The 27,908-nt window shown below is 37.5% G+C and overlaps 2 protein-coding genes across 10 annotated transcripts in view; both read right to left on the bottom strand.

Moving 5' to 3' along the window:
• The window catches only part of NMRK1 (nicotinamide riboside kinase 1), a 31,776-nt gene that overhangs the window by 331 nt on the left and 3,537 nt on the right, over positions 1 to 27,908 (bottom strand). For 7 of the 8 annotated variants that reach the window (XM_052701383.1, XM_052701387.1, XM_052701384.1 and 4 more), the window contains exons 5-9: positions 26,458 to 26,629; positions 25,723 to 25,794; positions 24,652 to 24,758; positions 23,594 to 23,683; positions 21,997 to 23,206 (exon numbers count right to left, since the gene is read on the bottom strand). In XM_052701383.1, the coding sequence (XP_052557343.1) occupies positions 23,187 to 23,206; positions 23,594 to 23,683; positions 24,652 to 24,758; positions 25,723 to 25,794; positions 26,458 to 26,629 (461 nt within the window). In that variant the 3' untranslated portion in view covers positions 21,997 to 23,186. Of the gene's footprint in view, positions 1 to 21,996; positions 23,207 to 23,593; positions 23,684 to 24,651; positions 24,759 to 25,722; positions 25,795 to 26,457; positions 26,630 to 27,908 lie in introns of those variants that run through there. The other variant, XR_008210655.1, reaches the window with a different exon arrangement.
• CARNMT1 (carnosine N-methyltransferase 1) lies at positions 151 to 21,426 on the bottom strand. 2 transcript variants are annotated; one of them, XM_052701378.1, is made up of 8 exons: positions 21,057 to 21,424; positions 16,760 to 16,955; positions 15,643 to 15,806; positions 10,137 to 10,277; positions 5,547 to 5,725; positions 3,846 to 3,959; positions 2,971 to 3,074; positions 151 to 2,676 (listed from the first exon to the last, which is right to left on the bottom strand). In XM_052701378.1, exons 1-8 carry the CDS (start codon positions 21,392 to 21,394, stop codon positions 2,560 to 2,562), a joined length of 1,353 nt encoding a protein of 450 aa, XP_052557338.1. In that variant the 5' UTR covers positions 21,395 to 21,424; the 3' UTR covers positions 151 to 2,559. The 2 variants fall into 2 exon arrangements, with proteins under 2 accessions (XP_052557338.1, XP_052557339.1); XM_052701379.1 differs by lacking the exon at positions 3,846 to 3,959 and having other exon boundaries at positions 21,057 to 21,426.

Raw genomic sequence — 27,908 nt, 5'->3', positions numbered from 1 at the left:
CACGGGGCGGGACTAGGCGAAACCACGCCGCCGAGGGGCCCCGCCCTGCCGCGTGTGGCTCAGCGCCTCCCAGCGCGGCCCCGAGCGCCGCGGAACCGCAGCAGGAACGCGCGGGACCTAAGCCGACGAGAAACCACACCGCACACCATGTCGTACTGCAAACTTTAATGTCAGAGAAAAATCAAGTTCGTTACACACATTAAAAATAGCGGAAAGTTCACGCGGAGACATGAAGCTTCCAATCCCCATCGTTGTGACTGTGCTGTGTGCGCACTACCGTATAAATAAAAACACAGGAAGCTCTACATTTGTCAAACGTACTCCCTTAGGCAGAAGCATTTGTGAGGCCAGGATCCGGAAGCGCACTCACAGCGGGTGCAGCGGGAGGAGCGTGGCACCGCGGTTGTCCCCGGCTGAGCGATGGAGCAGCCTGGGAACGTGCAGGTAGGGCAGAGGGTTCCACACCACTGACTCACACCACCGATTCACAAGGCTGCGCTGCTTCCGGCTGTTAATGCAGCTGCTACACGTTAAAAGGAAATCCATGGGCATTTTCCAGATGAGAAATACAAGCACATCGCTATATACATGATTAAAGTCAATAAAACTTCTTCCTATAACCAGTGCTGACAATGGAACTTGTGACAACATGGGGCAGCAATGAACAAACCCAACTGAAGCTGGTATCAGTGTCCAACTGGAACACAAGGATACAGTTTTGTATGTGTAGGAAGCATCGCATGTTGGGTACCACCACTGACTGCTAGAGTAGGAAACAGGACCAACATTCAGCTAACTCTGTCTGACTTCAAGGAACTTGGAAATCAAAACACTAATCTCATTTTATCCAAGGAAAAAACAAAGTGAAGAAACACAAAGTCTACCCAGTAACCAAAGTAAATAACTCAGTAAGAGAATGAAAGTAACTGAAGATTATCATCTTTTTTTTTTTTTTTTTTAAAAGGTGTGAAGAGGCTTCTATTTTAATCCCCTTGCAGTAGCAGTGCTTTAAAAATCTTTCTCGGACCAAGGCAGAATCTCAGCAGTTCATTAATGGAGTACAATCTTGGTGGTACAGTTCAAACGAGCATTTTATATGTGAAGCTGGAAATTTCTGTAGTCCAGAACCCTTTATTCTCAGTAAAAATTCTGACCAAAAAGGGGCACAGTACTGAAACATCCACAGTCACTCTTTTTCTATACGCAGTGTTGAAATTATTTAAAAAACAATTAAGAAAAAAGAAAAAAGAAAAAAAGGAAAACAAACCCAGGATTGTGATTTTCTTCCAGGCAAACTTTCGTTTTAGAAATGAAGGCACAAATGTCCAGCCTTAACAGGAAAAATCCCAAAGTTAATAATGGAAATATTAAAAAGATGTGATTATGAGAGTATGACATCACCCTGAAAAAGGGACCAGAAACAATCGTAAACATTTAAAAACATTATTGTCCAGTGCACCATTATGACCCTGAAAACATCCTTAATTCCTTACCACAAGGTTCTTATATTTTGAATAACGATAAAGGTGGTACTGAACCTAACCAATACAGTAAGAGGACAAATGGCTACCATGATGCCTTCTCTAAGCTCGTAATTTTTTTCACTTACATAACAAGCAAAAGAAGATTCAGCTTTACTTTTACGAAGATTCGGCTAGGATTTGCAGATTAAATATGCTCCTAAGCCTCATTAGCCAGAAAAAAAAAAAAAATGTAGGATAAGGAAGTAGTAAGCCACTAAGTAGTAAAGTGCCTATAGCTACAATGCTGACTCAGGTAAGGAAATCACTAAGTTACAGCACATTATTTACATGTATTTTTTTTTATTCCTCGAGAAAGAGGGATTTTTCTCTGTCACTACCTAGAAGTGGCATGGATAACTCAGTCATTAACATTGAAAAAGAGATGAGTGCAAGGTTTATCATAAGTTTCTGTTAGTTATACGTTTAACACTTTGGCTTAAGCGATAAGTAGGTGACTCAAAATCATTATGTTTTAAAGCCACGATGCATCCAATATTTCAGTTTCAACGCTGTAAGATGATCATTTACTTCCAACCCCCTTGCTAGGTTACCACGACTCAATACGAGATCATTCAATCATTTCATAAATTTTCAATCATTTCAGACTTCATAATTCACTAAAAATGTATTCTTAAAAATACTTCTTTAGATGTGACGCAGTAAGTACAGTACGTACCTTTGTGCATTCCTAACATCAGAAAGCAGAACAAAGGAAATCATTATAAAACCCAGAAAAACGAGGCAGCATTTGTGAAATTAGCTTGGTTCTGGCAAACAATTCTTATATCCAAGAAAACATTTTTGTTCTTAATGCATTCCAAAGCAAACATTTTATCTTCCATTTTCACTAGTTACAGTACAAATATGTATGGCATAGTACATGTCTGGATAGCAACAGAAATATTAAGAAAATAGACACTATCTAAATCTTATTAGGAATAAGAAGGCACCACTGATTTGAGGTTGCGTCCAGACATCATTCAGTCCACGTTATTTTTTAATTCTAGCATTCAGGCCAAACTTTTTTCTGACTAACCTATTCGAAGCACTTCTCTTCTGGCTTTCTCACCACAAACAACACACATTCGTAGTAGTATTTCATCATGGAGAGTTCATTCACAGTGTAAGTTGACAGTACAGATTCTTTCTCCACCTGGAAAAGAAAGCGTAAGTTTTCAAAACATTTTCAACTTTTCTTAGTGAAAGAAATTGTTACTTAATTACAGTCCATAGATTTCAAAGCCTCACACTTTTCAAAAAATGACAAAAGCGAATCTGTGACACAATTACACACAACCTACTCTCCTAAAACTTATTTGTCTATGAGGCTAGCTTGAACAAACTTTAAGATAAACTTTAATTAAGGAGTTTGTCCAGTCAACCAATGGACATTTGGTAAACCAATTTGGTAAACCAATGCTGCTCAGTCAAAACCACATCATCTTACCTCTATATGGAAGCCATACTGCAGTATAACGTTTTTTATATCCTCATAGCTTAACTCTATTGAAAGTTCATTTGCCAAATTTTCAAAGTGGTAAAGAAGAGGACCTGGAGTGCAAACACAAAATGGAAGTGTCCATCAAAACCATTTTTAAAATGAAAACCACATAATGACAATGTGAAGAATGCTAACATCCAGACCCACTAAGCTGGAACACATTGTCATCACTGAAAATACAGTTCTCAGAATGAGTCAGAATTCTGCACAAAATCACAGTAGTTTAACTGCTTATGCAAGAATGAAGTCTCATTTCCCATCAAATCATGCTGTACCTTAAACTTTCATCCATGCTATCAGTCTAGTATCATTGCTGTGTGTACAGAATAGAACGCAGGACAAACCATGGCCTACTCAAAAGCTATGCTCACATTCTGTGACTGGTAAGCTTCTCTTGTACAAAATGTTTAATGACGCAGTTTTGTCTGCCAGTCCCATAGGAGACTTAAAGCCTTTTCTTGTGATAAGGATATCCATAAATCTCATTTCCAAAACTTATACTTTGGAGCTTTAATTAACAGCAAGAATACAGCACACTACAATTGTCAAATAACAGAAGTGTGACACGTATAAAAAAACCTAGCACTGGGAAGACACACTTCAACATTTCACATCACATGGTGATATAACCCGACTGTAACAAATATTTGAGCAAATGCTGAACACAAAATTCTAAAGTCATGGGTGTTGTTATCTCCACAGTCTTCAGTACAGATGCCTTCACCCCCACACTACTATATTATAGTACTGTATATTAAAGATGCCTGTTATGTGAGCAAAGGGAAGTCAGGGATTGCGAGAAGGAAGTTGGTCACACTTGCCTACATTTATCCATATGCCTCCAGGCTTCAGTATTTTCCATATAGTATCAATATAATCAATAACATTATGTGCTGTATCAATGAAAAAGCAAGTTGCTATGCAGTCCCAAGTATCTGTGCAAGAACAATAAATTGTACAGATTAATTCAAATTTTCTTTTCCCCTGTAAAAGTTCATCATTTAACACCAGTATTTGTTTATACACTCAGTACTTCCTTTAACTAACAGTAATAATTGAACACTTCATTTAGTTTAAAAGTAAACAGTCATTTACAAGAAACTAACATTTTGCTTTATGTTAAAGAGATTTAAGTTTGGATTTCTGTGGTCTACATACAAGCTCTAAAGTACTATACATATGCGTTTGGTTTTTATAATTCATTCTATACAGTAAAATAAAAACAGTATAACAAATGAGACCATTTGACATAAATGAAGGTCCAACCATACCATTACCCACCAGTCGTAGAAGTTCATTATAAAACTATTAGAAATACAAATGTAAAAGTATCCAGTGATTTGGGGCCTCTCTGGACACATTAATATGTAGAAGAATACAATGCTCTACACTGAAGTGGATGCACAAATCACATAGCTCTAGAGTATAGCTCAGAGTAACTGAAAATTCCTCCAATAAATAACAAGTATAATCTTCCCAGGACTACCTTTTAAAGCATGAATCTCCCTGTTTGTCTCTAAACATGTATCCCTGAAATTGTAAAAATTTAAGCTTCCGAAATAAAAAAGTAGAAGTCTCAATTTATCTCCAGCGCTGGATACTCTTAAGATAACATTTTCAGAAAAGCATACAACTGTAAGGAAGCCAACCACACAAAAATACCTGGAAGACTAGCTGCACAAAAAAAAAAAAAAAAAAGTTCATGAAAAATATTTAATTATGGTGAAGAACTGCTATGAAAATAAAAGGGTGGGAGCTGTAACAAAAAATAGGCATTCCACGCAAAATCAAATACTGTGTGAGGATAAAATACTGACTTCTATATAAGCTTACTTTTTATTAATTTATCAAGCTCTATTAGATTCTGAAGAGTTAAGGTGTTAGACAATGTATAAAAGTGAAATATGTGCTGCCTTTGATCAAGTCTTGTGCATGTAACTGGTGAAGTAGGTGACAAATACGGTCATCTGCAGCTTAATTCAATTTAGTCCTAATAGACTACTTTGCTCACAAAGAAAACAGCACAACTAACCTAGCACCACAAATGAAAATAGTGCTATCCGTACTGGCAGAAGTCTCAGTCCTTGTTATAACTTTATCACCTGCACAGAGTACCTCTGAAATACTCATGACTGATCAATAAACACACATACATCTGCTTTAATAACAGGAAATAAATCAGTAAGAAATACAAATTTGTATTTTTTGCATCAAATAAGAAAATTGACTTTTTCTATTGTTGTTCATAACATTGTTTTTCTCCATCAGGTTAACTTTTCCCTACTTTTTCCGTGTTGACTTATTGCAAAAGACTGTAACAAATATTCATTAGGAAAGGACGCATCTATTTTTTCTTCTTAATAACCAAAATGAAAAGTTGACTTAGAAAAATCTTACTACAGCTAGTACATTTTTGCTTAATGCGCATAGATATTAGCTCTATTCTGTTTATGTATTTATATATTACAATCATAACAAATACTCTGAACTATGCGGATGATCTAAATGATGCTTTTACTCACTGCACTCAGAGTAAATTTCTTGAAAATCCCCTGCCGTCATAGAGAAGTTTGAACCAGAAGGAAGACTGTGAGGATCAACATCAGGGAAATAAATTGGACGTATCTGATCTGCAGATCTTCTATTATTGCTAAACTGATGAATCCAGGGATAAAGCTTACATGAGTTAACTTCAGAACATCTACAAAATACGGAAATTGGAACAATTTAGTTTCAACTAATTGCTAACATATTATCTAGAAATGTATGAGTCAAACTTCAAACATGCATTTATTTTTTTTTTGTCAGTGAAGTTCATGCTAAAGTCATTATTGGTTTTAGGACTTATCTAACTCAAAACAATTCAGACTGCCCAAAAATTTATGAGCTGATCAAAATACCAAATTCACTCTGACACGTCAACTGGAACCACACTATAACTGCCTTTCCTTCATTTCATTTTCTCTTCTTTTCCTTTTTACAACTATTCCCGATTTCTCCATTGACAATGAATAGAATTCCTTGCACACAATTACTGAAATCTGTGATTCAATATCCATAGTAAAGATAAGCTTTTTGCATCAACATTTTTTTCTATTTATAAAAATAATTCTCTTACTTCCATACTTCTTTTCAACTTTCTTGGCCTCATCTGTTGTCATCCAAGGCTTTTCTGCTTCTGAACATAATTGTAAGGGTTTTGAAGCTCAACAACATAAAAGCATTTTTCAGATGCTAACTGAAATGATGCATTTAAATTAAAAAAAAAAAAAAAAAAAAAAAACAATTTTGCAAGCTGTAATGCTTTTGTGCTATCATTTTAAGCTAGCAACATCCAGAATATTCAAATTATGTCAAGTATGAGCATACACTAAGTATGTCATGGTAAAACAGAACTTGTGCAATGACATGACCAATCAGAAGAACACTTATTTTAAAAACTGATAAAGACAACAAGAAAATATGAAGAAAGCCTTTTTCCACAGTCCTGCAAAATCAATATTTAATTAAAAAATGAAGCAGTTTTCATCCCCTGAGCAAAAGTGAAGTTTACACAGAAGCCCAATTACTAAGGACATGTTACACATGCATCACTAAATTCAGATCACAGAGGACACATTTATCCAACAGAATACACAGAAAACACTGCGAACTGCAAGCAGTCCACCAGGTTCACTCTTCACAGGCAGATTAAAAAAAAAATCTGTGACAGAGTCTTAGAATTAACAATTTTTACCTTCCCTGTGTTATATTTGTATTTAATCAGTAAAAACAAAACAAAAAAACCCTGCAGTACTGCTGTTGCATGAGCAGCAGTATACTGAGAACATTAGCTGTTATTTATATATCCATTATGTATGGAGACAATCAGATACACGCAATCAGCCAAAGAAAACAATTAGGCAAAAAAAAACAAAACAAACAACCCTGTAGCCAGAGGAGCATCATTTTCTTAAAACAAAACATTTCTAAATCTGCCAACAAAAGTTTTGTGGTAACTATTTCTCAAGTGCTCACAGTCAATTTGTATTATACTAAGAATATTTTGTGTAAGAATGACATTTTTTAAAAAAGCAAGGAAAAGGAAAAATCTGAGTAGATGAGAAAGATTTTTTTCTGAGCTGTAAGAGAGGACACACATCTCAGTATTTTTTTTCTAGCACAAATTATATGCAGACAAAACAGTTTCAGTGGGAACTACTAATTTAGTATAAAAGACTAATTCCCATGTCCACAGTTCCACTTGAAAAAATCTTTCTTTTTATCTCAAAAAAAAAAACCCACAAAAACAAACAAACAAACAAAAGCAAACAAGCAAAGAAACTACTGCAGACCTCCACATTTCCCTCTTTCTGACAAAGAACGTTAGATAAAGATTTTATCTTCAATTAAAACTGTGACACATTTCATTTCTTTCCAAGTAAGGGCAGAACATTTACTATACAACAGTCTGTCTGAAAGGCTTGCACTGCAAAAGATGGTGAGGTAAAATCTTACTTTTGCCCACTGGTTTAGAAATAAAATACTTAACTACTTTCATCCTAATTCACGGACAGGCAATAAGGAGAGTTCCGCAGCTTTCACAAACTGTCAAGATTTATCTACGAAGATGTTTTTTCATGAGGCCAATTAGCCAATTTTTACTTAGTGTGAACTCTACTTCCACTTAAAAGCTTTTCTTAAAGCACTCTGTTGTCATTTGGGTGCAAAATTTTGTATTACTTCACCTGAACTTTTGGTATGCCTTTCAGAGGCAATAAAACAGGTTATGCTTTTTACAGTTTTTGTTCTTAAGAAAAACCAAAGGGAGTCTATTCATCACCTATGATCACCTCTGTCATCTGTTACAGACTGAACTCATCTAAATGCAACCGAAAGAAACCAGCAGTAAAAGACTTAAACTTAAAAGAAAAAGCAGAATCAAGCGGGAGTGTTGGAGCCATTGGAATTCAACTACTCCAGAACAAGTGTATTTTCAGCTTCCCAAAAATACATTTTAAATTTATGCTTTACTTCTAATAGTTACAAGTGAACATTGTTAGGCCTTGATGCATTTTCTAAATATAATATATTAAACTTCATTCACGGTGGAGAAAAAGTTGTAATTTAAAAGAATAAAGTTTTTTTACATGCATTAAAATCAGCAGCTATCTCTGCAGACAAAAGACTTTAGTCACTTTTAGAATAGGCCCACTGTAGAAGTAGACTTGGTACTCAAGACAGTACCTTATATTCCTAAAAATAAACTAAGGTCAGGTAGGGGCAGAAGGCAGATTGAATCTGTAAGCACACGCCATCAAAATCCTTGTAATTTTATCAAATGAAAACCAGAAATGAATTAAAATCAGAGTCCAAGATTAGCTTGCAAAATTTTTTAACTTCTTTTTTTCTTTTCAATTGTACTAAACTGCTATGTTCTGTTCATTCTGATCATTGCTTTTTTTTCCAAGGAAGGTAAACATAAATTTCTAAAGGCTTGCTAGGAACAGACACCTAACACTAAAACCAAAATTCTCAAAATTCCATAACATTTTCCTAACACATAACCCAAGACAAGATCAGATCTGGCAGAAAGGAATCAGCTGAAGTGACTGGAACTCATTTAGAGTAGCAGTTACCAGTATCCTCTTGCCTGCAAGTAACAAAACCTGAAGCTGGTAATAACTCTCCCAGAAACAAAGACACCCAATTTGACTGTGTAAGATCTAACACGGTTAGGAAATCCAACATACACGTGGTGCCTTTTTGCAAAATATATTTTCTATAAATAGAAAACAACAGGCAGGTGTTTAAAGACCCTGTATTTAAAGAAGGTGAAAAACACACCGCGGGTTTGAACCAATATGACCGCTGAATGGTGTTCCCCAACATGGGAAATTAATACTTTTACGCTACTTTGTATTGATTCAAAAATTCCAAAGACCTAAGAAACAGAAAGGTTATATAGTTAGGGAGGAGGAGAAGGTGACAACTTCTTAGTAGCTGCAAGGTATTACATTAGCTCAACCCTAAGACACAAGTTCAGCATCAGATGACAGTCATTTGAGAATCATGTAAAAAAAGACTAAATATATGTCTAGCAACTTATTTTCATTACATTTACCACTACTGTTTTAACCAGACATGCAACAGCCATAAAGAAAGAGCATTTTCACCCCTTTTACTCTGAAAGATAAGCCAAAGCAAATTTAAGACCAGCACACTCCACTGTGGACAATCACTGTTGCTAATAAGGGCTCAAATATGTCAGAATGCTACAAAATACAAGTCCATAATTCATGTGTTTTAACCAAAGACAGATAACTGATTTTTCATTCTGAAGTTAAGTGGGAATCAGTCTCTGAACTGTACAAAATCACCATGAAAACAACAAAACCCAAATCTCTGTCATATACCCAATCTTTCCACTCTAATCCTTACAGGAACAGTTAGTCATATTTGGTGCCTTCTTCTCTCTCTAAAAAGTTTGTCACGAGATCAGCAATTTCCATTGTGTGTGGAAGAAATACAAAAATTTCATTTTAAATTCAGCCTATACAGTGAAATCAGTTACAGTCAAATTTACAACCTTAGTGCAACTGAAGAACTATTAACTATAACATTTTAGATGTTACCTCGTGACGAATTTGCTTAAGAAGTGGATCAGTGTATTCTTTGCCATTTAAAAACTGCGCCTAAGATTTTAGTCTGGAATCTAACACTGTTACCACCACCATCAAATATCATGCATGTAATTAATTAATCCATATTTGATGACTCATGAAATAGGTGCGTACCTTTTTTTTTTTCCCCAGAAAATGATGTAAAATAAAAACAGTAGTACTTACACCAGGTTACATAGGGAGTCTGCAATAGAATCTAGGCACTAAGTTTCATAGCTTAAAACCCATGCTTCCTGCTGCATTCTTAATGACTTAACCCATATCCCTCAGATATAAGCTTCTCCCAATTATCCCAATCGTTATTTGCATGAAAACATTCTAACAAATGGTTATCTGTGTCCTGTGTTATGACTTACAAATCTGTGTTATTTATTCAATTTTTTTTATTAATAACTTCACCTCCCCTGTACCTGCAGGTTTTGATCAGGAAGTAAAACGTAAGCTATGTACCTGTTGAGTACAAAGTTAGAAGAAAAGAGCATAAAGAGGCTCCATTCATTTCCTTGGCAAGCATAACCGAGCATAGCTATTTCCCACGCCAATCTACCTAGCCCAGCACCAGGTACCAGGATATTAACTTTGGAGAAATCCCTGCAACAGAACAAAAATAATAGTTAAATGTTTATCTGATACCTCTTAACAAAGCTTACAGAGGTCCAGCCAAACAATCTTTTTCCCATATACTTGGATGTTATAAATATTTCTCATATGACTTTACTTTTTAAAGGCAAATGGAGCCAGTTCAGGTCAGATCATTTAACCATATAGTTAAAATAATTCACAGAAAATGATTAACAAGAACATAAGAAACCCTTATCGAGAACACAGCGCACAACTACAAAACAAAATATTTCTTCTGAAAACTTCTACAGTAATCAAAATGATTTCTTAAGCGAATTTCAGGAAGAAAGCATATGATTACATTTCACCATTTTTGTTATGATGACCACCGATAATTACTACATTTTCTAAAAATCTTGCTTACACTGCATGGAAAATTAAACAAGCATTTTGGGATCAGAAACACAAAGCAAATCAAACTTCCATGAGCCAATGAGCAATTCAGACTGTAAAAACTTTACAGCAGTTACCTTTTCACAAACTGTGGGTGTTAAATATGCCTATTCAGTGACATACGATTCCCTAAACCAAAGTACAGCACAGCTCTCACCTTTTCACTTGCCAAAACTAGACATCAGTACAAGAACATAAGAATACAACCAGCACTATTAGCTACTGAGAAATTTGCAACAACTTCTCTCATATTCCAAGACCAGCAACTAAGAAATAGAACTGCTCTTTCAGGCAACAAGGCAAGATACATATATACATACATTTTAACTGGTATACCTCATCACAATGCAACCAAACCTGCATTTCTGAAAGAAAAATACTCCCACACAAAACAGAATAGGTGCATCGTTAAAAAAAAATAATTTTCCTGTTTCCAGACCTCAAAGACTTTGTAATTTCATATATCAAGAATGTTAGTCCATCCTCTCATTGCATATCACCTTCAAAGGCAAACAAGTCATACACACAATAAAATGAAGAAAGCCACACTAAGCATTTTCAAGTATACAATGAAAGAAAGCAAAATACAAAACTTAAAAATTAAAAAACTACTTAAAAATTCAGACTGCCGCAAGAGATTGAATAGAGCCATGAAGCTGCTGCATAATCATGAAGCTGAGCCTGGGAGATACGTAAATTCTAAAAAACAGTGCACCTCTACAAGTTTATTACCCAAGAAGAAAGTATTATCTTTTCTAATGGCCACACAAACTGACAGAGCAATTTTAACTGTGCCTTTTGGTTGGTAGCTTAATTATGTTAACTACTGAAACCTCCCATCTAGAAAATCAAAGTCATTTTCATTCATTTATGCTTACAGCTATTTTGTATTCTGATTAATAAGTAACAGGATGTCATGAGTTTGTAATTACTTAAGATCTGCTAAGCAAAAGCTTCCCTTGCCTCTTCTACAGGGAAAAACAGAACTAAGCTAGCCAGGAAGTCTTCCTTAAAAAACAGGGAGATGAATTCAAGGATAAACTACTTGCTCAAGACAAAACTTTTGAAAATAGAAACTCAAATGAAAGATTATTGAGTCAGAGGATTCTCATTCCAGAAGGTTATTTCTAGTGGTGTATCTGTTCACTATTGCTTGAGATGTACTTCTACCTTATCTATGTCTTCAGTTCCTTACAGTTCACCATTATCTGTAAAATATTTAGATCATGTGGACACTTTCACAGTAAAAGAGAGGAATGAAACAAAAAAGGCATTTTTCTTAAAAAACAACAAGGAGTTAGTTATAAAGGTTTAATTTCAGTTTACAGTTTGCACCTGTATTCACCCTAGAACAAGATAAAGCCTCCAACAGACAAATTACATCTTTAAATTGCTTGAAATTGACTTCTACTTTTTTTTTTTTTAAAAAAAAAAAAGCACAATAAAAGTACTTGATAGAGCAAATTTTGACTTACAAAACACTGCTTATCAACATAGTCAACAGTATTAAATATGCATTTTCATCAGCAATGAACAGAAGTGTGCATGCCACACTTGTGAATATCTGCATGGCCATTCAGAATGTGACTCATCTGTCATGACACTGTCACTGCTGTTGAAACACACCACCTCACTGTGCTTACACCCAGTCTAGTCTCCATAAACATCCAGCAAGTGTCAATGCATTCACTGGGTGCCATTTTTTTATGCATGGAGGAATGCAATGTCACACGTTTGTTTTATACACACTTCTGTTGCTGTTTTGTCTGACTTCCCCTCTGCTGCCATCTGTCCTGACAGTATCTTGAAAATAATTTGCTGAACTAAATGATATATTTAAATTTTCAGTTAAAGCTGGTTAAAAAGTCCAAATTAATGAGCAGAAGCTTACATATACACAAAGTCTTACAGTTGTTAACCATGGAATAACATTAACTAATTTGAAGGTTAACCATTTCCTTGTTTTTTTTTTGAGTAAGAAATTCAATCTTCGTGTCCTTAGTGGTAACAAAAAGAACAGAGAAGATAAAAGGAGTATACTCAGATTTTCAACTTTAAGCTTCTCCTTAGAAAACAAACAAACAAACAAAAAAACTTTAAACCTTACTCCATCAAGAAATAAAAATATATGTTTTACTGTTTTCTCCTACAGAAAACAACAATTGTGGCTCTTTCAGGTCCAGGAAATTCAGAAAGCTTCATCAAAAGGAGAACAATTATGTAAGCTGAATCAGAATTACAAAATTCAGTTATCAGCACAGGAAATCTACCATTTCTTCAGGAAGGCCTTTAATATAACTTTACTTTAAACTGCTTTGTTGATCCTACTAACATTTTCTGTGCTAAATAAACAAGAAATTATTCCTTAGGAGGAGAAATATGCAGAAAAAATGCTTGCTTTTTTAAAGTTTTACATGACAGTCTTGTCAGGAGACTGGACTGAAATACAAGATAACAGTGGCTCTTACACAAAACACTTGTTCAAATTTACAGCTAATTTCAATCACTATTTGCATCTCTTCTGCATTCCAGAACAGCAAGCGTGAAAATACTTCATTACTTCCTTTTCTGTTCTTCATATATCAGCAGAACTTGAGAGGGTCACTCTTGTAAATAATAGCCACAATACAACACCAGCGTGCATGGAACAAAACACACTTGGGTTGTTTTTAAAAAGTATATTCCTTTTTCAGATGATTTCAGTGCAAGTAATCAATACAAGTGACCTTTACCGGAAATTGAATGTGCAATTTTGTTGAAGTTACTAAAAAATAAAGTATGGATTGTACTGACAACACTTGTACTTCTTTATCTTTTTCAATGCAAAACACATTGATGCAAAGCTGCCTTCCTTACCAAGCACCAACAGTGCACTTTTTCCTCTAGTAACTGAATTTAACTTCAGGACACTTCAGCACACTCCATCGTAAAAAGGAACTGCAAGTGCAAAGAAATGCAGAGCTGCACTTTGAGGTTCCACCTACGGGTTCTTTTCCCACATGAACACTCACAGCCAGTCTTTTCAGAAGCAAACACACAATGCATCCAGCCTAAACACAATAAGTATAATTGCATCATGGTCAGTTCAGGCTCCATCCATCTCTTTAAACTGAAATTGCTCTCCACCGAAACTTTAAAAAATGAGCTAGACTTTCCAGCCAACCTGCACTGCAGTGTAAGTTACCTTTTGCCAATGTTGAGATTACAAGCCATGTAACACAGGAAAAAATAGCTAATTTTGCTACCCTACTTCTTGCCTCAAAGAATATAGCAGCTTAGGACAGCCTGTGGTCACTGGGAAATGGACAATTAATAGTTTACCTAAGTACTACCACTGCTCCATGAGTCACCAAAATTAAACTTTTAAAATAGATATGCACATAATAAAATTTCTTAAATACAATATACTTCAAACTCAGTCTTGTAATAGACATGTTTAATCCATACAGTGACATTTCAATATTCCTGCACACTAAAATACTCTGGGATTCAGAGTTATCACAACAAAGACAGAAGCACTGTCATACTAGTTATGTCCAACAACCACTGCCACCACCACAATTCCTACTTCTTTGACAAAAAGCATTCAACTTCAGATTTATCATTAGTAATGTGGTTTCCTATTATCAACTTGACTTTATGTCAAGTAGGTACAAGATAAAACTTTCCAACTCCAATCTCTAAGACTTGATAAGACAGCGACCTCTACTTCTTCTTTTTACCTGCAGCATACACTTTGAGAAACTGATAACTTGCAAAGCTAACATACAGAAAAAAAAGTGACCTGCAATTCTGAAGATCAGAATAATTACTTTCAGAACTATGACTACGCCTACAGAGATGCTCTAGAGGCACATAAGGTAACTTCTAATATTTAATTCATATGTAAAATACTATTAACGCCAAAGGCATATTACAAGAAGTTCACCTCATATAAACAATATGCACTGGTTCATCTACATTGAGATGGATTAGCCCAAAGCAAAAGAGAAACCGAGCAATCTGCCTGAAACTGTCATTTTACCATACAAGATTCTGCTCCACATTCTGCTGGCACGAAGTGAAAACTGAAAAACGGCCAGTGAAAAGTATATACAAATTGAAATAAGTGCATTATTTGCAATCACTCAGAAAGAGGATAATCCACAGTAACATCCATCTGTAATAAAACTAAGTTCTGGCCAGTTTTATGAATACCGAGTTCACATATTTTCCAAATAAGAGCATGAAGCATAAACTGAAATGTACTTTCTGCTGTGTCTACACGGCACAATCATTAACTACATAATTCCTACAACAGTAACTTCTTCCTGGATTCCAACAGCATACTTTTAGTTACCTAAAAGAATCAACTCATGCTAACTACTGTTTTTGTGTTTTTTTTAACAAGTCAATGCAGTAACAAAGCTACCACACATGTGAAGCGATTTTTAGTAATACAAGCCTTGTAACATCTGTCTGAAACTAACAGTAGAAACAAATATTTGTAATAAAATAGTGGGGGTTACTAGTCTACTTCCTTTCTCCTGCCAATAGTAAGGGAAATATTAATGCCTGAAGCTGTCACAAGGTTTTTTTTAAATTTTTTAAAATTTGTTATTTTTATCTGCAGCATACACACTCCAAAAACCTTCTAACTTGCAAACATTAAGTCACTGAGCACACCTGAGAGAATTTAAATGGTATCCCCAGGCCTATTATTTCAAAAGTTAAAAGAAATTCTCTTGTATCAACTAGAAAAAAAAATCCTGGCTTACTATTAAAGAAGTTTGAGATTGTGGTTTTTTTCCAATACATTCTATTAAAACACTTGATTAATTCCATATCCACATCAATTTTAGTACTTTTTAAATCTAAGCTTTTCATTAATCCATAAAAAACTTTGTTAGACTTGTGCAACATCATGTGCCCACACAACAGGTAAGACTTAAAACACCATTACCATCTTTCTTTTGGAAAGTTCTTTACAATTTCACTAATTATTGGCTGGTAGCAGGAATCTCGTTCAGGTTTCCCCTCTTCACTCCAGTCTCTGACAAATTGCTTCAAAGTAGATTTTAATTTATCCATGTCAAACGTTGAAGCAGGTGTAATCTTCCCTCCTCCCTAAATAAAGTGAGGAAAAAAATTGTTAATAAAAAACACACAGGTATTTTCACTCTTCAATAACAAAATGTAAATCATAAACAGGCAAATAACATGCTATAATGCCTGCTGAGAGTTTCATCCAGCACATGATTTTCACTTCTGAAACTAGGGCTTACATCCAGCCCAAAAAACTAACACGAGTTTGGTGGTCTCAGTTCAGCACCAAGGAGACCAGGTTTCATGTCCCAAAAGCACTATGTAGTATGACAAAACAGAGCTCAACTTTTAGTCCTTATGCAAGAAAGGACCAGGGTTTCACTAGTGCAGAGAGTGAACTGTTTACCCTGAGAAGATGACCCCTTTAGGTACTACTGAGGCAGTGCTGAGAAGCTCACGCTAGCACTGCCTATTACTGTACCTCAGCTGCAGATAGCAAAAACGACTTCAGTTTCCATCTCTGCCACACTTTTAATCTTGAATGTATTTTTTTTAATTCAGATGTCACAGCAAAAAAGCAGATCAACAGTGAAAAAGCTCTGCAGATGATAACAGTCAGAACATTTGGCCAAACTAAAACTGTAACTGATTCAGGACGCCACAAAATAAAAATCCTACAGAAAGACAGACAGTGCTATTTGAGCTGTATACAGTTAACTGAAATATTAACTACCACTCTGGACCCAAACAGTTTTCTGTTTGTTTTGTTTTTAAAAACAAGTAATTACTGTAATTTGCCAGGTTCACAATTAGCTTTCACTAAAGCAACTACAAAGACTAACATTGTTTAATTGTCAGCTGTACAAGACGTGAAGATGAAAATGAGAAAAACAAGCAAGCAAGAAATTGTAGAGGAGAAAAAAAAGAGCAAAAGGAAAGTAAGCCAGACTCCTAAAGGCATTAAACACATACAGAAAAATCCCAAGGTGTACAAAATTTGATTCTGGAGTATGAAAAAGTCAGTTTAAACATACGTCTTCTCCATATTCTTTGTTTTCAAACATATGAACGCAGTCATTCACAATGGTCTGCAGTATTTCTTGATTATGATCAATGCACTTCCGAATCTTGTCAAGGTGAGGAAGGAATTGAGGAAGAAGACTCTGTTGATTAGCTGGAAGAGATTTAAACTGCCTCTCTGTTCTGTTCACGCGTTCATGCATGTTCGTTCTAGAAAGGAAGAAAATTAACACAATTAGATACTTAGCAGCAACAACTGCACTAAATACAAGCAATTCCCTCTAGGCTACATCACTCAGAATTATTAATGTCTTTAAATTAAAAAAGACTCTTCAGACATTGTAAGCACTTACCAGAAAAAAGAAACTTTTAGGTAAAAATTGTTAGTTATTTAGCACTTCCACAAAATGGAATAAATGATCAGCATATGAACTCATAAAAAATAGCCAGACTGCTTCTCAAAGCCAATTTACATTGAACGAAGCGACCAAATGCTGTAGTAGCTTTTGTCATAAAAAGGATATGGAATAAGAATAGAGATCCTTAAAATCAATTGCTTCTGAAGGAACCATAACAGCAAAGGCAGCTAGAAAACAATGGAGTTCAGGCGCTCCAGCTGAGATACTAAACTACTTCATTTCAACAGCGTATTTAATCAAGTATGAACACTGCACATTTGATAATGTAATTGACCTATCTACCGTAACTCCTCCCTTTACCAAAAATAACAGTTCCACAAGAAAGGTTATCTGACTGCCAAGAGACAAAGGGTCTTTTTTTTTTTTTTTTTTGTCTTTTTTTTTTTTTTCCAATTCTTTTCCTCACACAAACAGTTCCATCACCTTTTGACAAAGCCTGCCAGAACACTGACTTGACTTGCTAACTCCAAGCAGAGCCCTTTAAAACAGTTCTATTTGGTTTGTCCATTTAGCAAGTTAAGCCAACTAAGCACAGTCATAGCAACTACAGAAGGTAAGGGTTGTGATGCCAGGGCAAGGGATATTTCCCATTTAGATAGAAGCAAATCATTTCCTCATATGCAGCCATACTGCAGTTTCTCAAACTGCAGTATAGCTGAGAACTTGTAAGGTGCTGTGCTGCTTTTAAATGAGGTAGAATTCATCTCCCCTGCAGTACCTTAGATGGTGGTTTATTTCTGACTGAAAGTTTTAGCAATTGCTTCCATATGCACTATCAAGGCTTTCATTCTCTTGCTGCCCAGCCAGCCAGGCTGGGGGCACGCAGTCAGGGCAGCAGACCCAAACTGTCCAAAAGGCTACGTTGTACTGGATGACATTGTGCTCAGCAGTAAAAGCTGAGGAAAGGAAGACAAAGAGGAGATATTCACCATTACAGTGCATGCCTTCACCAGCAACCATCATTTGTGATCAGTCATTGCCTTCCTGGAAATGGCTACATATCTGTCTAGTCACAAGAAGTCACAAATGAATTATCTGTTTAGCTCCATATGCTTGTGCACTTTCTGCTTTACTTGTTAAACTTTATCCCACGAGTTTTCACACTTTTACCTTTCCCACCATCTTCCTCATTGCACCATCGAGAGTGAGCAAGTAGCTCTGCCAGCCTAAGCTGTCTGCAACTGGTACAGCTGCTGTAATTTTAGTTGCAGCCTCAGGCTGGAAATCTAACCTGTTAAAATCTCCAGTGTTACATCCATACTATCAAAAAGGGCATAGTAATATATACACTGAGTTTGTCTGATATTTAAGAAGAATGAAGCATTAAAGAACGGTACAACAAAAACCCTGATCCTCTGTAGCATGAGGTGTCCAAACTTTTGGCTTGCTTGGAACATGCTGTGTGAAAAGGAATTGTCTTGGGCTACATACAAAAAATTACTGTAAAGTTAAAGCATATGTAACAATTTTTACTTTTTTTTTTAAAAAAAAAAAAAAAGAAAGAAAAAGAGCAACAAAGACTAAAAACTAGTAAGATATTTGACCTTGTTTCTGGGAAACTAATACACTAGTTTGGCTCAGTGGTGTTGTGATTCAACCTGGCAGATGGCTAAGTACCACACAGTTGTTCATTTCCCAATGGAATAGAGGAGAGAATAAAAAAAAACAAAAAACAAAAAACAACAAAGTAGAACTTGTGGGTTGAGATAAAACTATTTACTAAGATAGAGAAAAGGAAAATAGTTATGATTTTATATACACACACACACACAGATAAATGTCACAGAACTAATGTCAGACAAGCAATTACTCACCACCTCCCAACTCATGCCCAGATAGTACCCCCAAGCAGCAGGTGTACTCCCACCCTCTTTCAAAACTCCTTCCCCTTGATGTCATATGGCACAGAATGCCCTTTGGCCAGTTCGACTCAGCTGTCCTAATTCTATTCCCTGGTGAGAATGGCCTGAGCATTTACTAACCGTGCTTAGCAGGCAGCCATCAACACCTGTGTGTTACCAATATGGTTTTTCTCCTAGAATCAAAAGACAGCTTCATACCAGGCATTCTGAAGAAGGCAACTCCATCCCAGCTGAAATTAGGACAGATGGAGGTAGCTGCAATGCTCAGTGAGCTCTCAAGGTGCTCATCAGAGACTTTTGATGAAATTTTACTCTTCCCATGCTTCACCCTTGAAAATAATTGTTCGCAAATAAAGGTACCACCACAAGCAATAATATAAATAAGGCATGATTGTGAAGCGATGGATATCTTTGGTAAGAGAGGGCTTATAAAAGTGTGGCAGAGAGACACAATCACATTTTTACTTGAGTTGAAAGTCTGATTGTAATTCTATACAATCCATTCGAAAATTCTCTGGTAATGTGTTTACGTCAACTGAAAACTGAGTAATAAATACACAAGAAAATCAGCGATGGCATGTGGTGGGCTCGTGAGATGCTAGCATTCCACTGCTCTTCCCTCCAGAGTGTTCCACTGCCACCTATGCAATCTGTGCTCAAGTTATGTGCACATGAGCATCACTATAAATCACACAGTAATGTTAAAAAATTTATCATCTTTTGAGACTCCATTACTATCCATCCATGGCTGCATGTGGCCCATGGGTTGCATGTGCCTACTCTATAGACACCACTGCTTAGCTCAGTATCAACACTTTCAAAGTTGTGCCAGTAAAGTCCTTTGAATCGTAATTCTATACCCTTTTGGAGGTGATTTGCAGCCTTTTTGATAAACGAAAATTCAATGAAATCAAAATTAGAAAAATATGAAGTTGTGTCTATCTCCAACCTTAAATCTGGAATGATCTGAAAATGTATTGCCGTCATGTTCATACAGGTGTTTCCTATTAACACTTTAAATTACTAATGCATTAACTCCATTTAAACTTCATTACTGTGAAGCAGAAGTAATTTTCTTCGATTACTATACTAGAAATTTAAGTCATGTCCACTCATTACCTGTTTACTGAAATTGAAGGATTCAAAACCAACCCAGGAACACAAATGAGTGTGAAGTTGACAGGGACGTTTCTACTTTCTAAGGCCAGAAGATACCACTAAACTACCGATATGACAGTTATTTATTACATCAACAGGCAGTCTTTGAGATGGCCAAAGTGAATTACAGAATTCTGTTTAAAGGAAACATCAGAGGGTCATGTAGTACAACCTCCTGCTCAAACAGTACTTTTAATAAAATACGACAAAAATATCCAAGACAGAAAAACAAGAAAGAAAAGTTTAGGCGTCACAGGAAAAAAAAAAAAAAATCACATCCACAAACAGGGTACGTTTGTTTTACGCTGAGAGAAAAGGTTCTGTGCATAATAATGAGTGAGTAGAAGTATAAAATAGGTAGTGTTAATTAAGTACATCCCAAATGCACCTCCCAAGCCTACAGGAACAAGAGACAGCTCACCGAAATACCCTCGGCTGGGCATTTTCAGCCAGCCCCCTTTCACCACTGGACTTGCTGCCCTTTCAATCGATTAATTCAATTCCTTTCTTCCTCCTCTATTTACTTTTTTCCTAAAGAGGCACCGCACCGTCATCAAATTCCTACAGACCCAAAATTACCACAAACGGCTTCCGCCAGGCCTATTAACAGCTCATCCGAATACGGTAACCAAAGCACCCTCCTCACTTCCCGGCTGGTAGGTGCCAGTACCGTTTCCGATACTCCACCAGGCTCAGAAAGCTTTCTACCTTCGCAAAGCGCCCTTTACCACCACTGCCCTGATTTCCACCGACCCCGGTCTGTCCGCGAAGCGGCGCTGCCGCGGCGGCTGCCGAGGGCAGAGCTCGGCGGGCGCCCTGCATCACGGCGCGGTCATACGGAGCCAGGGGCTCCGAAAGCGGGCAACGGTTACCCGTAGTATCGGAAGGCGTTGATGATTCTCCGGAAATGCTCCCTCTCCATCCGTTCCTCCTCCGCCTCCTCCTCCACCCTGGCCGCCGCCGCCGCCGCCCTCGACTCCTGCGGCTGCCGCCTCCGCCGCTCGCCGCTCCGCCAGGCCTCCCGCTCCCCCTCCGGATCGCCGCCCCCGCCGCTTTCCGCCGGCCATGGGAGCCGCTCCCGGTCCCGCTCCTCCTCGCGGCCCCGCCGCAGCCCCCTGCGCATAGCCTTGGCCGGCGGATCTCTGTCCCCGCGGGGCGGTGGCGGCAGCGCCGGCTGCGCCTCACGGGACACCGCGCACGCGGCCGACATCCCCCTGCCGGCAGCCGCCGCCGACGGTCGCGCACGCTCAGTCGGCCGCTTCCGGGGAGGGCGGGCGCAACCGCGCGCACGCCTCGCCGAAGACGCGTACCGACGGGCGGGAGGGAGAGGGGCGGGGCGGGGCGGGGCGGGGCGGGCGCAGGCGCACACACGCGGTGTGTGTCGCGGCACCTCGCTTCCATCCTTGGAGCTGGGTGGCAGCGCTGCCGGGTGCCCGCACTCTCCTGTCGCGTCCGCACGGGGGCGTGAGGCTTCGGCTGCCGGCGCAGGCCGGCGTCCTTCCGAGTCGTTCGCGCGGCGCTTTCGTAGGATGCGGCTCTCAGAGCGCTGATCCAACCTGGCTTCGTCCTTCAGGAGCGCACGGCTCCGTACGGGCGGCGGCTTCCCCTACTGCTGCACCGCGGGCTCCTCGTGTCTGCGTGTGGAGATTTGCCCTGCGTGTTTCCCACGGGCTGCAGAGAAGAGCCTGCTCCACGGTGGGCCTCCCTCGGGCTGCAGGGAAGTGCTGCTCTGTGCCTGGAGCACCTCCAGCCCTCCCTGACCTTGGGGGCACAGTTTGAAGTCAGATAACTCATCAGTGCATTACAGCAAAAGCAATGTGAAGCATTTTTATTGCAAATAGTATGTGGAAGTTCTTTATTTTAGGCACAAATTTACATCGTTTACGTTAAGGCCTCACTTATTCAGGCTTTTAAGGTGCTTTAATACTGCTAATAGTTAAGTAATACCTTTCAATCACCACGATCAATTTAGCCAAATTGTAGTAAGTAACACAGTCCATCTTTTGCTTTTCATGTCTGCAGATAGATTGTGATTTCGGCTGATAAAATTGCAAGAGATCATACAGGAAAAGTAAGGGCTTATTCATCCTGCAATCGAAGGTAATTAAATCTCCTAGTTTCCCAGTACATCTAAGTATATATACACATTCTGTAATAGAGTTTTAACATACATTTACATTATCTGCTTTCTGGATAATTTCATAAGTAAAATTTCATCCTGAGTTCTGCAGATTAACAAGGAATATTTCTTACATCCTCTTCCCTGAAGCATGCTTTTATGGTCTTGCACTTCTCCATGTTCTAATCCTTGCTCTTAATATTGTTGGTGATGCATCTGCATTCCGGCATCTTATTCCTCCACATTTTCCCAATAATCTTTCTTTTTAAAATACCCATTCTGAACTGGTCCAAACATGCAGATTACTTGAGAAATACTACATAGGCTTTAGCAGCTCTACAGAAGTTCAGTTACAATACATCCCGTAACAGACTCAGTTTCTGTATAAGCTGTTAAACTGCTCATTGAATCTTAAAATTACTATTACTATTGTCACAGTTTATAGCTAGTTTCTCTAACCATGTTCACCAGTGATTACCTCTAACATACTTAATAGCTTTTTATCATTGTAATTCCCAAGTACTTCATGAACATTTCAAACTGCATTGGTCAGTTGTCAGATACGCTTATTGATCCAGCAGAACTGCATCTTCACAGTTTAGTATAGTGTACAAAAAATATATACTTTAGAATATACACATTCAATCACGTATAAAGGTCAGTCAAAGCACAACTGATGGAAGGAATTATAAAGAATAATGCATTGTTGGCACTCAACATCTGAGAGTTACAGAGCTAACACTTTAGCTACTAATCCACTTGTGATTATATGAACATAAACACGGACATAAACATAGGCATCTGCCCAGTTGGTTGTCTTGCCAAGTTCCACAGTCCTGGAGTTTTCAATTTGTATCAGACCAAACTGAGGTACTCTGCTTTATCATGCTGTGACCTGCTGATCTGAAATAAAAAGTACACACCTTTAACTTGTGTCATTTCTTTGTTTGCATGTGACATTACCATATATTTGAGACTACTATCACCAAGACACATCTTTCATTTATGTTTTGTCTCATTTTACTTTTCTAAGATTTATTAGTAGATAGCAGTGAATTCACCTATTTAACAAAATTCAATTTCAGTGAACTTAAAGATATACTTTATCATGACAGAGTAAAAATGTTTAAGGTACGTATGTGTAAGGTAAATACATATAAGGCCTATAATATGCTTATACAGGGAGACAACAGATCTATCTAATTCTTGCAGCATTTACATACAGAGTAGCGAGCTTCTAGTTAACTTGGAATTCTGTAAGCAAATTCAATTTCCAATAATATCACTTACTTCCTTCTCTCAGCCTTTTTATTTCCTGTATTATGTCATTATACACAGAGGATAAAAGCTCCTCTTGGGATTTAGTTCCATCTAAATAAACTGAGAAAAAAAGAAAAAAAAAAATAAAATCATTAGTTCTGTGCCAGCTATATGTTATCTGTAGTAATAATTAGCAAAATTTTCAGTATTCCTACAGGTGTGCTGAGAGGAAAAAATAGAAAGCAAGAACAATGCAAGCCTCTGCTCCTTTCCCAAACTCAGTTTGAATGTTAGAAAGCAATAGTGTACAAGTATTCAGTTAATAATTAGTTTGCAAATATTTACAGTAAAAAATTCTGCAAAAGAGTTATAACATTAGGACAGTAGAGCTGGAATAATTCAACAGAAAGGTTCCCATGCAGGAGGAAGTTACAGGTTCTTCCTCAGCTTTAGGATTTGAGCAAACTAAGGAAGGATACTGCAGTTCTCACTCTCTGTGCTCAGTAAGCAGCAGTGCCCTGCATGCTGCTGAAACAGCTGCCTGCTCTCTTTTCTCTGACACTCAGTCCAGAATTAGGCAGTCCCAAGAGCTGTGCGAGTGCAAACATCACACAAACGCACAGCACCACACATTTGACACTATTTTGACAAGACTAGTTACTGCATGTAGTATGTACCAAAAAGTATTTGTGAAATGTCCCATAGCTTTTATAAGGACCTCATACAGGATTTTCGTGCATCAGATTCTGTCTCAGAAGTTTCCTGGTTAGTCACAGACATGTATGCACACATGCACATGCGAACTATCTTGTTAATGGATGTAGTGATAAAAAAAGTTTACATTTCTTAAATCATAATCATTTAGAAAAATAACAAGATACGACCTTGAAGCCTTAAAAAAACCCACCCAAACAAACAAACAAAGAAACAACAGAAAGGTCAAAACCAGTTGACCTGTTGTGCAAGTGTCACAATAATATTTGAAGAAAGTTTTGTCCCTTACAAAAAAATACCACTGGCAACCAAACAAAATCCTGAAATGTGACACATTTAATCATTTTATATTTTTAAAATTAAAGATATCATACCAATGTTACTTGCACTTTCTTCCATTTCATTTTTATATTTCAGGTACATAGGCCACACATGTCCATCGAAGTACCCGGGTGTATCTGCTGGCTGATAGACTCTGGTGCTACACAGAAACACATGTGCTTTCCTATGCAAGTTTTACATTTAAAAAATACAGAAGCAAGAATCTTGCATATCTACTGGAATAAAGGAAGCTGCTCTGTTATAATATAATCTGTGGTATGATTCTTGCTAATCTATTTCTGACAACCAAATTAAATTAAAGACAAGGTAAAAGGAGTTTAACTGAAAAATATACTACATATAAATTAAGCTGTATTGAAAGTTTTACCCAAAGAAATTACATTTTGCTTCTTTTTATTGGCAAGGATTTCTCAAGTTTTAATTCACTAGAAATTCAGATACTGAACTCCTGAAGGGCACGTCTAATCAAGAACCAAAAAAGCGCAGTCAACTAAAGACAATTGAGAGGAGAACTGCTTCACTCAGATGCCAGATTTTGATTCTGTGCAAACGTCTTGCTTCAAGCACACAATAGTGTTTCAAATCTGGAGCCAAGTCAATCACTGGCTTAATATCCCAAATCAAACTTGCAATGTAACTAAAATACAGTCTAAATGAAGCATGTTTCATTTAGAAAAACAAAAACAAAAAGCAAAAAAAAACAACCCAGCAACACCATGCATAAAGATTGATATTGAAACATTAATCATCATGTATAGCTGCATGTTTTTTTTCTCATTTTACATTAGTTTAACACTAGCATTTAGTTGGTAATCTAAGTAGTTTTTCTGGACAACAAATTGTGTTTTACTGCTTGTAAAACACTTAACATTTTAATATATATATATAAAACAGAACAAAACAAAAAATAACAACCACTTCTCTGCATGTTTTTGTTAATGTCTGCTAAATACCCACAGAGTGTTGCCTAGGAATAACAGATAATAGATGCTCTTAGCAGCTTATATCTGTCAAGTGCTAAAGAAAAGCTGGTACCAAAAAAAATCATAGTTCAGGTTAGGGGGTATAGTCACCATCTGTGAACAACAACCAAATAATCTTACCTCCTTCTCCTTTTACACTCTTCATAAGGAAGGGTCAAAAAATATCTTCTATTCCAGAGTTCATTAAGTGGCCTAAGACAGTAATATAGAATCATAGAATCACCAAGGTTGGAAAAGACCTCTAAGATCATCCAGTCCAACCATCCGCCTGTCACTAATATCTGCCAGTAAACTATGTCCCTCAGTACTGTATTTAAATGTTTCTTAAACACCTCCACAGACAGCGAGTCCACCACCTCCCTGGGCAGCCCATTCCCTTTCTCTCAGAGAAGCTCTTCCTAACATTCAACCTGAATCTCCCCTGGCACAATTTGAGGCCATTTCCTCTCATCCTATCACTGTAGTTACATAGGAGAAGAGGCTGATCCCCACCTCGACACACCTCCTTTCACGTAGTTATAGAGAGCCATAAGAACTTCCCTGAGCCTCCTCTCTCCAGACTAAAGAATTCCAGCTCCCCCAGCCATTCCTCATGAGGCCTGTGCTCCAGACCCCTCACCAGTTTCTTTGCCCTTCTCTGAAAACGCTCCAGAGCCCCAACATTTTTTTCATAGTGAGGGGCCCAAAACTCAACACTGTACACGAGGTACAACCTCACCAGAGCTGAGTACAGAGGGATGATCACCTCCCTGCTTCTGCTGGTAAAACAATTTCTGATACAAGTCAAGATGCTTATGTTTAGTACCCTGTTTTTAGGGCAGCTTTTAATATATCGATTTATGCATTACTACTTACTCATAGTTATACAGCAGAAAGCCTTCAACAATCAAAATATAAACATCTTCTGTCATCTTTACTCTGTTACATGTGTCCATCGGTTTTTCAGTCACAATGCCTGAGCTTGCATGGCTTTTCATCCAGTTGTGAATACTTTTCACCATTTCATCCATATAGAGGGCATCAAGTACTAGATGAATCAGTAAGAAAGGAATAATCTACGTATAAGCCTAAATGAAAGGGAATGCTATTAGCCCTACAAGTCTCTTAAGTGTAAGTAGTTTCATGTTTGTAACTGATGATACCTTGAAACAAATCCTTTCCCCATGTTTGGGATACATTTGGTGGGTGCAGACTTTCAGAACCCTGTGACAACAAAAGGTGTGTGAATTCACAGCCCTTTTCCCTTTGGAAGAAAATGCACAAACTGCTATCCTATTCCATAGGACCCATAAATACTTAGCCCAGACTTCTGCCCTTGTGTCAACTGTCACTTAAACAAAGCAAGGAATGGGGTTCAAAAATCTTTTGCTTTTTTTTGTTAAGTTTCAAATATTTGGATGGTGGGGAGGGAGGGCTCAGACTGGTAGGATGGCATAAGAGGTAAAATATTACAATGTAGCACATGGTTTTGTCCAGAGTTAGATGTCACATAAGTTACTGAACTGTAGCCCAAAGGCAGACTCTGGATACAAACTTTGAAGTAATATATAAGAGCAGTATTAAGACCAGAAAGATGAACTTTCTCATCTAGTTTCACATTCTACTTTCATTTAGTGCAGAAACTGAACCGCAGTCTGCATTAACTGATGGAAGTCAGATTTCAGCTACAATTTAAGGTTCAGGACAATGTTCAGAGTAATACATTTTGTGATCACCAAGTATCAGAAGAGAGTAACTGATAATCAACTGTTTGTACCTAGTCTTGACCTGGAATAGAACACTGGCAGAAAGTAGAACTAGGTATAGAAGTTCACACAACTAAGCTGGCATGTTGAGCCAGCAGCAAGTCTGAATTTGGAACCATTCTGGTCTCTGTGTAAGACCTGACATGAGATAAAGGTGTCTGGACCAGACCCAATCTTATCTGATTTGGAACATAATAAGGAAAGAGACACGATCATTAAGATACCCAATTGGTTAGTTATTAATGTGAAAAAAAATAAAAATAAAAAAGGAAATCCATCAATACATAGAAAGTAATGAGGTTTAGCCTTATGCCAGTGCTGCAATTCAAGAGACTTTCAAATGAGCTGAACCATTTGCCACTAGACCCAATGCAACTCTAGAAGATTAAAACAAGGAAAGGGAAAGACAAGCACCAGCTTCAGAGGTTTACTAATTCAAAAAGTTTTCTATTTTTATCTCAGTGAGGTGAGAGAAAGTGAAGTAAGGATTGCTCTGCATTGTTTGTTTACAACCTTGCTAAGAATAGACACAAAACAGGGGTGTTGCTTGCTTAGAAGAGA

This window comes from Tympanuchus pallidicinctus, unplaced genomic scaffold (assembly GCF_026119805.1).
Source record: "Tympanuchus pallidicinctus isolate F22 unplaced genomic scaffold, pur_lepc_1.0 scaffold4, whole genome shotgun sequence".
Taxonomy (NCBI): domain Eukaryota; kingdom Metazoa; phylum Chordata; class Aves; order Galliformes; family Phasianidae; genus Tympanuchus; species Tympanuchus pallidicinctus.
Note: the sequence above shows the minus strand (reverse complement) of the source record. Positions and strands in the feature narration are given on the sequence as shown.